At 34.6% G+C, this 14697-nt stretch overlaps 1 protein-coding gene across 1 annotated transcript in view; it reads right to left on the reverse strand.

Annotated features, from left to right (window-relative positions):
• Window positions 1–693: 693 nt before the first annotated feature.
• GFRAL (GDNF family receptor alpha like) overlaps window positions 694–14697 on the reverse strand; it is a 57071-nt gene continuing 43067 nt past the window's right edge. The window contains 4 exon segments of the mRNA XM_060163913.1: window positions 694–747; window positions 749–767; window positions 3207–3276; window positions 3363–3458. Of these exon segments, the coding sequence (XP_060019896.1) occupies window positions 694–747; window positions 749–767; window positions 3207–3276; window positions 3363–3458 (239 nt within the window).

Genomic DNA, 14697 nt, shown 5'->3' on the forward strand with positions numbered 1-14697 from the left:
AAAATTAAATTTACAAATGAAATATATCATTGAAATGCACATGGATTTTTTGGCCAGTGTAGTTGCTTTACATCTTTATGAACATGACATAAAAACATCAAGTTAACAAAGTACAGTTCAATAGTATTCAAATTACAAAAATCCAAAGATATCACTTCCGATTTTTAAGACTAATCGTCTAATCAAATATATTTAGAAACTTAAAGTTAATGCTAATTATGTAGTTGATGACTTGGAAATGGATATACAAATGACACATATACTGGTTATTTTTATTAGCAGTTTCCTTTTGGCAAGTTAATAGGTATTTATAAAACTGATCAGAAAATACTCTGCTAACTATAAAATGTTATATTATGATACAACAAATTATTCTTATATGGACTCAAATTTATTATGAAACAAACTACGCAGAGTGTAGCTTAGAATAACACTATTTTTTGCCTTCAAGAGTAATTTTGTAATTCTATACGAGTGTCCAAAGATACCACTGTAAATTTATACTTGAATTTTTTCCTAAGAAAAAACAAATCTAACATCATTCCAATTATTATACCTTACATGAACATACTTAATGATCCAGTATCATTAAATCCATCCTAACATTTTCTTTGTTGACAATGGATAGGATATTCTGTTGACTGGCTACAAAGACTTGCTTTAAAGAAAGTGATTGTTAATTATTCGTGACTCTCAATGAATCATGAGTCCTCCAGGTATTTGGATTGGTGAAGGGTCTCTTGTTTTGACTTGATATTCTGAAGGTTCTATATAAAAGTAAAAGTTAACAGTATGTTATTTTAAGGATTTTAAAAATGTGTCTGTGCTTATTTTTTGGCTGGATTCTATGCCTGGAGGGGAAGATAATTAAGTTTTTGAATGCAAAGTTTCAAAAGTAGAATATTCTATGGTCTTTCTAAGTATCATGCACTTAAATATGATCTCCAAGTAACCATTTTCTAAAAGAAAAATAGTCTTTTTTCTCAAATATTTAAACTTTAATCATTGTTTTCGCTGCAAATTTCTTTGAAGATTTAGGGCTGTTTTAATTTAGCATAACATGAAGTAAATGCAAAATCCTTCATCTTTACTGGATTAGATTTGCCCACCAGGTGAGTGGTTCACATGGTTCACATGAAGATTTGCTTCACATGGATTAGACTTGCCCACCAGGTGAGTGGCAAACAGCCTGCTTTATGAAGAAGGTACTGTGGATCTTCAATGTGAAGTAACACAGGTTTTGTTGTTACTGATGCTTCTGTTTCGTTTTGTTCCTTCTTTCCATGATGGCTTTTACTTTTGTCATTTCTTAACCCTGGGTCTTGATCTTTCAGATTACATGTAAGGATCAAATTTAAATTGCATGGAAAATAATTGATAACTAAATGTAATATAATAATAATGGTATAATATAATTATAATATATTACAATGTGATATTATAACTAATAAAAATATTATAATATATAATATGAATGATTTGCTTTTAAATACATATTAGAGTCAATTCAAGATTTTTGCCTATAACACTCCTATTGTCATCCAGTAAAGAAATATATCTTTCTCTGAGGGCAAGAAAGGAGGTTAAATAACAGCTGATATATAGGAAATTTTGAGTAGCCATATAGGCCTCATCTACCTGGGGCACAACAGTAATCTGTAATAAAACCAAGGTGGCAGATGTGAAGTTTATACATTAAGTGAGTGACTAAAAAATAAAGATTGAAAACCTTTAAGATTTTTGCTAAGCTAGAAAGTTTTTGGTGCTTCTCTCAAACAATACCTCTGTGATGGAATATCTAGGCAGGCCCAGTAACTGAACCATGCTCGCAAATATTTTAAACCAAATAAAGGAAAGTTTAATAAATTCCAAATGCTATTTTTCCCCCTTGAAACTGACTCTTATTTGTTGGCCTTTAAACTATATCTTGGAACTCAAAGAATATCTTTTCATACAAATACAACTTTTAAGGCCTTGGAGAGAAGCAGTGTGTTTGGTATTGATATTGGTCAGCATTAAGTTAAACAGTTAGAGGAGCTGGGTCCAACAAGGGAATATGTTAGCTGGGATTACTTTTAAAAATAAGTAAGTTTGAATGTCTGTAGACAGAGCACACACTCATCACGTGCCCAACTCCTTGGTACCACCATACACCTTCCCCACTAAATCTGGCACTTGATCTGTCTGGTCATCAAAGCCTTGGAGTCTGAGGAACCATATGTGTACAAGCATCATCAAGTTTACTGACTCTTCTTCTCTGAGCGTCATGAGATCAGAGAAATGTCCATCACCTCTGCTGCCCTCAGGCCTAATCTTACTGATAAGTATATTTTATGTGTATGTATATAATATATATGTATATATACACTTAATATATATATTTCTTCATTAACATTTATGATACTCAAATTATACCTCTGTGATGGAATATTTGTATTCCATTTTGTATACAAAAATGTATACATTTGTATCATGAATAAGCAAATGAACAGCATTGATATTTAAATATGAGGGGTTTTTTTAAATTAAAACTAAGCAACTGAACACCACTTTATATCGATTTGTAAGTGTTATATAAGTAGAAATATTTTAAACCCTAGACATGTAGGAATCTAGAAGTTGATATATCTCTAACCTGAGGTCTCACATTCACAATGAAGGCAGCCAAGGAAACAGAAGATTTGGAAAGAGTGAATTAACATCAGGCAATAGTAATACGTCTTTCTAAGGATACCCAGTGAGGCCTCATTACATGGTAACTACATGGTAAAATATGAATAAAGCTCATTAGCATATAAGAAATTAGAGTGAAGAGTAAATTTTCAGTTAAGTATAAAGTGTATGAAGTACACAGCAGGTCCATTATATGAGCTGATTAATCCTGCAAGTGATCTGATTAAGGAATGCAGCAAAGTTCAATCTGGATTTTGTAGGAAAACCGGGAGAATGATTGGGAGCCATTTCATTGGGAGAACAATGCATATGTGCTTATAAAATGCAACATGAAAGAATCCCTGTGATCACATTTACCTTACATATGAAGACAGAGTAACGTTTTCATGTACTCATCCCACATTAAGAATGGTTTCCTAAGTCTTAATGGAGAAGCTTTCCTTCTCGGCCCTGGTAAGCTCTGCCATTGTGAAATGTGCTTTCACAGGGCTGGCCCCTTTCTAGCCCTTCCCTTCTGACTTGCATCCAGTTACCTCAGTTTGACCATCACCAAGAGAAGAATTCCACAGGTGACTGCCATGCACATGATAGCATAGATGACTTCTAGAAACAAAAGATTTTTTTTAATTACTGGATTTTTAGAGAGAATAAATACTAAAAATATTTTAGAGGATGGATTTTTCACTGACCATTGAAGGGGGAATGAAATCCGCTGAGAGTTATTTCCTTTGCATGTTTTCCTTTATGCAATGCAATGCCTTTGACATTATGCAGTGTCAGATAATCTGAAAGAAAATAATGAAAATGAGATAAAAGTATTTAAAAGTCATGCATTATCTTTATCCTGTGGGTTGTAATTTGCTTTGTATTATAAGGCAACAATTTTTATTTCTATGATATTATCTTAATAAAATATGATAGATTTGGGTGAAACGGGGAGTACTTTTATTCAATTTTAACAGCTTTTTTTTCACCCTTTAATCAAATAATTTCATAATAGAAGTTGTGTGGTTGTTTTTCTTTTTTTTTTTTTTTCCCCAAACGATGACTAGGAAAATGATTACATTTTATAAGACAGCTCATAGTACCTTATACATAGACTAGGAAAAAAAAAACACAGTAATTTAAGGCTACCCATTGTGATACAGAAAAAGAGTCCTTCTTTACAAGAGTGATTGTTTGAATGTGCTTTTAACAATATCTCATTTCCCTAAGACCCACAGTATTTATGAATTCTTAAAGTACGTAAGGGAGACTCCCTAAACAAATCACACTGTTTGCCTCTCTACCTAGACACTTCAATATCCGGTTTTGTTATTTCCCCTATTCTGTCTCCCTTTTTCAGCCCCTTCACTTTCTATTGCTTTTACCTATTTTTGCCTTACCGAAGGGATCCTCTTGGCCATTCTGTGGCCCTTGTCTTCTCGACCATGTTTTTCTAAACACATTTCCACCCTCACATCACAACTCATAAGACAAGAAGATGTAATCCATAGACTTAACTGATAGAACTATTTTAGGTGACTTTATTGATAACTTTGAAGTGAAATCATCCCTAGTTTTGATTCAAGTCAACACATATATGAATGTCAAACATACCAATAACACAATAACCAATTTATTTGATGATAATTGGTTCAGGTGGGTTTTGAGACTTAAAAAAAGGGGGTGGGGAACAGACAAAGCCTCCACTTGAGAGAGCCTTTGCTGTCTTTTATAGATGTTTCATGCATTTTGAGACCTGGAAGTCTAAGTCTGAGTGGATAGTTTTTTGTGGAAGTGAGTGTATCAAATAGCAGGGTATTGCATCCAATGACAAGAGTGACAGGAGGCTCTGAACAGGAAAGGAGATGAGAAGGTATATTACCAACAGCTCCATTCAGCCTCTCTCTCCACCCAGGGCTGATGTTGTCAGAAGCCAGCTCCTTGGAAGTCAAGGTTTGAGATCTGTGCTGAGACTAATTGGTAGAAAGCACAGGAGCCAGACTGTTTCAGATCAGTAATAAAACTCTCAGGGTGGGTCCAGGAGAAGCAGCCCAATACAAGAGCTAGAAAAGTAACTGAGGATTTTGTCACTGAAAACTCATTCTCAAGGAGTCTGACCTCCAACATAGTTAAGACATTTTTAGTTCAAGATTGTTTTAATCCCCAACTCATATATCAGATTATCCTATATTTATAAAAGTCTGACCTTCTTGGGAAGTGAAAAATCAACCTCTTCTGAATGTAAAAACAATAGAGGTAGAGGTTGTGATTATTTTTTCACTTTTGTGGTTATAAAATAATTCTGTTATTCACTAGAAAGTTGGAATGGAAAAATCGAGCTATTTCAAATAATACCATTTTTATAACAGTGGTCCTTTTTGGGGGAAGAATTAATTTCAATCAAATTAAGCATACAGATTTTTAGTGAAGTAAGTGATCATAATCAAATCTTATATTTAAATAAATTGGAATATTAAGAATAAATTATTTTGTTTATTTTTAAATTTTATGGTATTTTGTGATATTTTAGGCAGATTCATGACCAAAATGTAAATGTATATAATGTACACTGGCTGATTATTCAGTACATCTTGCCTAGTTAGGTATTACAATTCATCTTTGTATAAGAAAAAAGGTATGATTTTGATTAATTAGGCTATCTTTTAGATATATAACTGCCTAAAGTAATTGTTAAACATTCACCTAGCAAGGCATAGAAAGAATTGTCTCATTCACTAAATTTCACTCACATGGAACTCATTAACAAAGTTATAATAGATCAATGACAGAAATGCTAGCTAATGATCCCAGTGAAAATTTTTATGTGACTAGCAGTCACTCCACAATCTTAAATATTGCACCCTAGGAGGATACCAAATATCAGTTAGAGATTAATGTTACAGAAGGTTTCTTGGCTACTGAAGCCCATTGGAGATTCTTTCCCACCTTTTATAAACAGTGAGATTTACTGTGCTTTATAACCACGAAATTAAAGTCGGCAGAGTTAATAATCAACCTCAGTCCCACACCATCTGCTATATTTATAGATAAACACTGTCAGTGACTTGTTTATCTTAACTCCTACCCTAGAGGAATTAAACATTATTATGAACTATATTGTAAAATCCCTGTACAGTTGACAGGAAATCAAGATTAATTTCAACCTTACAGTAAGCACAAATTTATATAGTATTCTCCCCAAATGAGCTTCAGAGATGGGATCATTTCTCCTTTTTCCTTCCAAAAGCCTTGTACAGCATTGGCTGAGAGCTGATGCAGACCAAACCTCTACTTTGCATAATTTATATGAAGTGGTAAATGCATTGTAAAAAATGTGGTAAATCAGATACAAAGTAATGATTTAAAAATAAGTGTCAGAATTCATGAAACAGAAATTAAACTTAGCACAAACTGCAAATCTGTAAACCTTCAATTAAAATTTAAATAAAGCATAATCTAGAAGAGTCTTATTGGAGGAAAAATTTGATGAAAATGAACATTTTCATAGAACAGTTTTTAAAATATATTCTTGTAGCTGTCTTTTTTTAATGGAAGTATAATTGATTTACAATGTTGTGTTAGTTTCAGGTGTACAGCAAAGTGATTCAGTTATATATATATATATATATATATATACTTTTTCAGATTCTTTTCCATTATAGGTTATTAAAAGATATTAAATATAGTTCCCTGTGCTATACAGTAGGTCCTTGTTGGTTATCTATTTTATATATAGTAGTGTGTATATGTTAATTCCAAAATCCTAATTTACCCCATTAATGCATCTCATGGCATAGTTAAAATTCTATTGTCTACTTTCTAAGTTTAAATAAAAGAGCACCAATACCATGGCAACATCTTAGTGAGAATGAAAATTCAAGGATGATCTTCTTGGTTATCCCAGGGTCAGTTTTATTCATAATTTGGTCAATATTGTCTCATCTGAAGGTATGTAAATTAGAGGTGAGTTTTGAATTGTTTCACCTAATGATCAGGATTGAGATTTCATGTATCATGGACTCTTTTGATCATCAGTGTATGAAAACATCCTGCTGAAGTGGATCTAAGGAGCATTGCTTCTGGGAAGAAGGGAAAACATATCAGCACCTGCATGTTTGAAAAACCAATACTTTAATAATACGATAAATCAAGGTGTAAACACCTAACATGGATATAACATCATTTTTACTAAAATGTATGTAGTAAAAACTAAACCAACTAAATAATATGCTTTCCCTAAACAGTCATAGTATGCATCAATGAGGCATATTCTTTTATTTAGTTCACAAACTTCAAAGAAGATAAAAGCATGTCTTAGGTTTATTTTCTTCCACTGTGGCTAAACACACTGTGGTTGCCAGGGGCTGGGGGGAAGTGGAAACTTAGGAGTTATTAGTCAACAGGTATAAAGTTTCAGTGATGCAAGATGAATGAGTCTAGGAATCTACTGTACACCATAGTGCCTATCATTAGCAATACTGAATTGTATGCTTACAATTTTTCTGAGAAGGTAGATCTTAGGTTAAGTGCTCAAATTATTACTAAATGCAAGTTCATGTGCCCAACACACAGTGAGCCCAAACAAACTGAAATATCAGAGTTTGGAGCAGAGAAAGGTTTATTGCAGGGCCCAGCAAGGAAAACGGGTGGCTCATACTCAAATTACCCTGAACTCCCTGCAGGGTTCCAGAAAAGCATTTTAAAGGCCAGGGGAGGGGAGGGGTTGCAGGGTATGTGATCAGCTCATGCACAATTCTCTGACTGGTTGATATTGAGGTAACTGGGCAGTTAACATTATCAATCCTTAGGCATCAGAAGTTTCAGACTACATGCTCATGATCATCAAGTAGTTAATTTCTTCCATTTGGTGGTGGTTTAAGCATCTGAAAAACTCAGGAAATGTGCATCAGATGCTAGGAGCTAAAACAGAGGGTATGGGGGAGGGGTCTGTCCCAGGAAAGCCCCATAGGGTCCTGATCATTTACATTATCACACAAAATAATAATAGAGGATGGCAGGGAATCTTTGGAGGTGATGGATATGCTTATGGTATAGATTGTGGTGATGGTTTCATGGTGTATACTTATCTTCAAACTCATCAAGCTGTATGCATTAAATATGTACAGCTTTCTGTATATCAAAAACAAAAACAAAAAAAAAAACAAAAACATATAAATGAATAAGTATACCTTCAAGAATATTTGCCTAGATCTTTTGTCATGAGCCAAAAGCTCAGTGTTAGTAAATGACTGCATTGACAAGCCTGGTAACCACTCTTTTATCTGTGGTTGAATGACAGTGGTGTTCACATGTCTAATGGATTTGCTTGGTGATTATGGTGAGTTTCAACTGCATTACTAAAATATTTCAAATGTTCTATGTTTTTCTTAATAGTTTCTGCAAATAATGAAATAGTCACTGAGATGGCAATTGGAATGCAAATTATACTATTTCTGAAAACTAACACTAGATTTTATCAATATAGTATTATTGTGTTAGAAGGCCATGTTTTAAAGCTTGAAAGTAAGAAAAAAATCTGTCATCTGCAGTTTTGGGCTCATACAAAATAGATCTAAAGATATAGATCAAAAATAGGAATAGAATATTTGTGGTTAGGGTATATATCTGTAAATACGCAAGTGTGTATGTAGGGTAGAATTACAAAATTGGATGGGACTTCTTAGATTATTTTAGTCAAAATTTCAGTGCAGTACTCCATTCTGCCTCATTCTGGACTGTCATCACCATTCCAGGAATGAGCCGTTTAATACTTTTTGCCCTTCTATTACTATTGAAGGTCAGTTCTAATTAAAATAGGAAGTAGTGTTCTAGGCTGTTCTTTTATCAACTTAAGATGATAAATCTACTTTCCTTTGTTGGTATCACTGCCTAGCCCTCTGGCTGCTACATGTATAAGTGTGTTTGTGGGGAGAGAGATAGATAGATAGAGAGAGAGAGGTCTCACTGTCACTAGACCACACAGAGCAATGCTTTCCAAACATTAATATGAATCTTCTGTTTATCTTAAAATGCCAATTTTGATTGAGTACGTCTGGGATAATGCAGAGATTCTGAATCTCTTAAAGCTTCCTAGGTGATGATGATGATGCTGGAAGAATATATATATTCATATATATGTACACAGAATGGCAGAGAGAGATGCATGTATGTACTCATGTAACATACAAAATGCTTTACTTCCATGTATATGGTGCTTCATACTTTACAAGGCACTTTGACAAACACTGTTTAAATTTTATAACAACTAGCCACATAGGAATTATTAGCTCAACTTAAAGAAACTCAGACTCAGAATAGCTGTCTTGTCCAAGATCACAGAGTTGATAAATAGTGAAGACGTAATTTGTAGCAAAATTTTCTACCAAATATATATTTTAAAAAAATGTTGTGGAGACCACAAAAGCATGTAAAACATTTTCAGGTTTTTCTAATGTGGCAGCCATATGGATTAGGAAATAGATTTGAAAAATAATAGGGACCAGTTGAATTTGATAGTGTTGTACAATAAGAAGCATTTAGTAGTATTATCTGATCACAAATCTCCATGATTATATATATAATATACATATATATAATTTTCTGTTGATGAAAATCACAATAGAATACATAAAATCTAATAACTAAAGCATCTGAAATGCCTCACGTATACCTGTAGGATTTTTCAACTTGCACACACCTCTGAAATATGTTCATCATTTTCAATTTCAGATCAAATAAATCAACCACTTTAACTTTGACATTTAACAGAAATATTTTAAAAAATGAATGCCGCAATTTTCAAGGTGATATCTTAGACTATGATATCAATATGAGTATTTTCCATTTTTACAGACGTAGAGTTAGGACCATATGTAAAGCTTTCCAGAGTATTCACCAGGCAAAGGGCATACAAAAAATAATACACAAAACAGCAGTGTAACTATTTTTTGTTGTTGCTGTAATGTATGTCTACATCAATATAACCTGAGTATCAGATGAAAAATATAAAGTAATCCCATGGTTTAAATCTGCCTATATCTGGAATGAGTTCAATAGACAAAAATGTGTTCCCAAAATTGAACAGTAATTTTTACTGTGAATTACATTCTAGGAGATCTTGAATTTTTACCTTGAATTATATAGGAAGTCTTGTAATAAGACAAATGTAAGCTAAGAATGGGAATAATCTACACTATATTTTATTAATTTTAAAAGTTTATGTTTTCATGTCTGGAGGTTTTTAACGTACAGAATTTTTTTAATGAAAAAGTATACGTGACAATATTATTAATTGTCCAGATAGCTTTCTGATGTCTTTGGAACTGAATGATTCACTAGTGTCTACCCTTTTGGAAATGTACAAGACTTTACCTGGCAGGTGTACACAATTGTTTCAAACACTGATGGAAAACACCAAGAAAAAGAGAGTTAGGGAAAAAAATAAAGGGTAGAGATACATTTTTGGAGAGTCTTCATAGTCATTTGGAATGATGAGGTGATTCAGAAAATTTTGTAAGTTACTGAGTTTTAAAATGAGAAAAATGGTATACAATTGTAGTATTTTTTCAATGCACATACATTTGCGAAACTTCAGCAAAAAGTTGAATATCAAAGTATGAGATGTACTATTAATTCTTCTTAGACAGTAACCTTCATGAGAATAGACATCATATCCATCTAATTTATAGTATAACATGGATGACACAATGCCATGCCCATGCAATTATCTGATGGCCGAAAAGTGTGTATGAGCAAGTTTCATGTCTGAAATAGCACATCTGTCCCTGTGCAGTGACATACATTTTGAAATATATATGTATATCATGTTTAGTTCTTTCTCATCTTTAACTGACATTAGCCAAGGGTCTTCACATTAATCACATATTATCACCACTTCTTAAAATGTAAATTCAGTGTACCAACTGCCATGCATATTGTTGCCCAATCAAAAAAAATCTGTTAAGAAACTATTTCACCTGGTGATTAATTCTAGCAGTCAAGTTTGTTCATTGATGGGCTAGGAGTAAGCATCTTGGTCATCGGATGAGGAGAATTTTGAGAATTTCTCTGAGCTTCAGTTTTCTCATTTGTAAAATGAGACTAGTAATACCTATGTTTGCAAGATTTTTGAGAGTGAAAAATAATATTAAAATAACAGAGCTCTTGGGAACTTCCATGAGAAGAAGTATGCACGGGTGGGGATGAAGGGAAGGGAAACAGGGATAAGAGAAGGGATTCCTTTTATGGTTCTTTATTTCCTTCCCTTTTCCCTTCCTTCCTTTCTCCCTTGTCCCCTTTCCTTAGAAAGATTTCCTGAGGCCAAATGACTGAAGTAAAACCTGTCATTTTCTATTTCAGAAACCTGATTCCAGGTAGACATAGTAAAGTCCAGGTTTGTTAGAAGAGGCAGTTTTCTAAGCTGTTCCATGAAACACTAGTTCTGCAGAATACTTTTATGTGTTAGAAAAATCAAAGAGCCCATAAGTAGACAACTTTGTAAAATTCTAGGTAAGACAAAATAAACTATGTGCTTTTTTTGCTGCAAGTATATACTATACTAGTGGGACACACTTTACCTACATTTATTTTCTCCATGGGTTATATCTGGGAATCCATTTAAAAATCTTGCAAAACAGGGGCATATGTGACTTAGAGGCAAATATTTATGTATTTGGGTGGGCATAAATATTTATTAAGGATTCTTATTTGTACTTAGTCAATGGAAATTCAGAGAACACCATACGAACAATATTTTGTGCCCATCAATGTAGGCTCTAATTTATAATCCTGCCCTCTATTAAGCACACATATTCACAAGCACCTGACACCATAATTTCTCTTGTTCTCTACTCCCGGGAGTCAAGAAAAATTTTCACCCTGTGGTTTGAGAGATGTCTGACCTCCCAAACACTACTCTTATTGCCTCTTGGAGTGGTTGGCGTGATGCAACATTAATTCCAGGTTTGCTGCTAGTTAATCTATTATTCTTCAATTTCTCAACGTGTCCTCATGGGATATGGAGAATTTAGAATCTGCCCTCTACTTTGGAGAGCCATTCCAGCAGAGCTAAGAGTTCATGGATCACTTATACCTAATCACCTATAAATGTCCACAGGATCATAGAACAGAAACCAGCATATTTGGACCCAAGTAAAGATTTTCCAGTTGAGTAATTATTTCCTACTTCAAAGCTAGCGCCATGACAATCAACATGGGATACATTCGTGGGATGGTACATGACCCTGTTCTCATGAAATTCTCAATGGAATTTTGCGTAAGGTGAATACTGTGATTCAAGCGCAGTGGGAATTGATGAGGGACACCTAGGGAAAAGGTACACATTTGATGAATGGTGGGAAATAAGGTTGATTTACATTTTGGGTGTCCTTGAAAATTGGATGAAGGCATTCAGATGTGGGAGAGATGAAAGCAGGGGCAGTGGAGAGCACACAGAAATAACAAGATCAAGTCAAAGTTCGAGAATTAGTCTATCCATGATGGGGAGATCTAATAAGGAAGATACAGCAGCAGTTTAGGCATGGGAAGATGAAAAATAAAAATAGGTGGGAGAAGTTGGAGTAGAGAAGAGAGGAAGTGTAAGGGCATATTTAAAACAAAGAGCTTTCTGTTGGAAAGCAGAATGGTCAGAAAGCAGAGTAGCAGAAGCATCAGAATCAGACCTGGATTCTGCCTCCCCCCAGAGCTGTCATTTTAGGCAACTTACTGGTCCTCTGTTCCCTTTGATTTAAAATTGGATAATGCCAACCACAAAGTTTAATTAAAAATTAAATGTGACAATATATAAAGAGAGTTTGGAACTGTGCTTGGCACAAAATAAGTGCTCAATAAATTACATCATCTTTAAATATTATATAATTTAGAGTTTTATTTGATATTAAAAATGCAAAGTTAAATCAAAGATGACCCTTAGGTTCTTGAGACAACACGATGTATCAGAATAGATTTGGCTTGAAAGATGAAAGAGTCATAGAGGGGAGAACTGCAACGTTTACCTCTCTACTTTTCAACTTGACTGCTCATAGCAAAGAACCCTGGCTTTGGAACCAGAACTCCATCGCAATCTTAGTTGAGTCATCCACTGGCTGCAGTAGCCTTGGACAAGTTAGTTTAACCTCTGAGCCTCATGCTGCTCACGTGTAGAAAGGGAGTTGAGATAGATTGTATTATTTATTTTATTTATTTATTTTTAAGATTGAAATATAGTTGATTTACAAAGTTGTGCTAGTTTTAGGTGTACAGCAAAGTGATTCAGTCATATATATATATACATATATGTATATATTCTTTTTCAGATTTTTTCCAGTATAGGTTATTACAAGGTACTGAATATAGTTCCCTTTGCTATACAGTAAGGCTTTGTTGTTTCTCCATTTTATATATAGTAGTGTGTATCTGTTAATGCCAAACTCTTAATTTATCCCTCCCCCCAGATTGTATTATTTTGTAGGAGGATTCACTCCTCTTTCACTGTAATGAATTAAACTCCTACCACCCAATGCCATGTGGCTTAGAGAACCACCTTCCGTGAGAAGAGTCTGTTTTACTGCCCCCTGCCGTTGGGCTTGACCTTGACTTGAGTTAGTCAAAACTGTGAGCAGTTGAGACTTCCCTTGTGGCACAGTCCTTGAGAATCCACCTGCCAATGCAGGGGACACAGGTTCGATCCCTGGTCCGGGAAGATCCTACATACTGTGGAGCAACTAAGCCTGTGTGCCACAACTACTGAGCCTGTGCTCTAAAGCCCATGAGCCACAACTACTGAGCCTGCGTGCCACAACTACTGAAGCCCGTGAGCCTAGAGTCTGTGCTCTGCAACCCGAGAAGCCACCACAATGGGAAGCACACGCACCGCAATGAAGAGTAGCCCCCACTCGCCGCAACTAGAGAAAGCCCATGCACAGCAACAAAGACCCAATGCAGCCAAAAGTAAATAAATAAAAAATAAATACATTTATAAAAAAAAAATGTGAGCAGCAATGATGTATGTTATGTTCAAGCAGAAGTCTGAGTGATTCCGTCACTTAGTTTTTGTTTCTACCACAAAAATGTCATGTTCCAAAGAGTGGCCATGCCTTTAGCCTAAGTCTAGAAATGGGGAGCAGAGCCTCAGCTGTCAGCCCAGAGCTGCCTACATGTGGCATAACCTAGAAATCAGTCTTTGGGTTTGTAAGTCACTGAAGCTTGGAGATTGTATGTAACTGCTTAACCCTGCAAAAGCTGACTAATTCAGGGATAATAATGTACCACAAATGAAAATTGTTGACAAATGGTAGCTTCTTAATTAATATTACCTCTTTTTCTTCTCTCCTCTCTTATAACTCTCAACTGAATTGTAGGAAGAGGGAGAAAAAAAAAGCGAAAAAAAGGTTAAAGAAAGGTGAGAAAGGAGGAGAGGGCACTTGGAGAAAGGTGGTGAGACCATTGAAGAATGGTCTTCATTTTGGGGATGAGAATGTTTTTCTCTGTTTTGGGGGAAATATGGGGCCATGGGATGTATAGTCATGCAGTCTCTCCTTATCTTTCGTGCACCAATACTAATGTCATGTTCACCTTATTCTTAAAAAATAAGTATGAGATGCAATATCATTATCTCTACTGGGATTAAATTATACCCAAATTAAATAGGCCCCCATTATTTTTATTCCTAAACTCCTTTGACTTGCATTACAACACAAGATAGTAGGAGTTTGTTAATATGGATTTTCCAGCTGTTTCTTCACATTAAATAATCCCACAAAGACATAATGAGAGTTGAAAATAAAGAGAGGCTACCAGTAAATACAGACAATATAGTGAGGAGCAGTATGGCATTGTGGAAAGAGGCCAGCCTTTGGCTTCAAGCCACAGACTCAAGTCCTTGCTCTAAAATTTGCTAAATGTGTGGCTGGATGTACTTAAACAAAAAAACTCTTCTGTACCCACTTTCCTATTCTATTTGATGAGGATAATAACATTTATTGACTTGTGAGGATTAAGTGAGACAAGACATATAAAGTATATTGCAGAGGGCCCACATAG

Source organism: Lagenorhynchus albirostris, chromosome 10 (assembly GCF_949774975.1).
Source record: "Lagenorhynchus albirostris chromosome 10, mLagAlb1.1, whole genome shotgun sequence".
NCBI lineage: Eukaryota > Metazoa > Chordata > Mammalia > Artiodactyla > Delphinidae > Lagenorhynchus > Lagenorhynchus albirostris.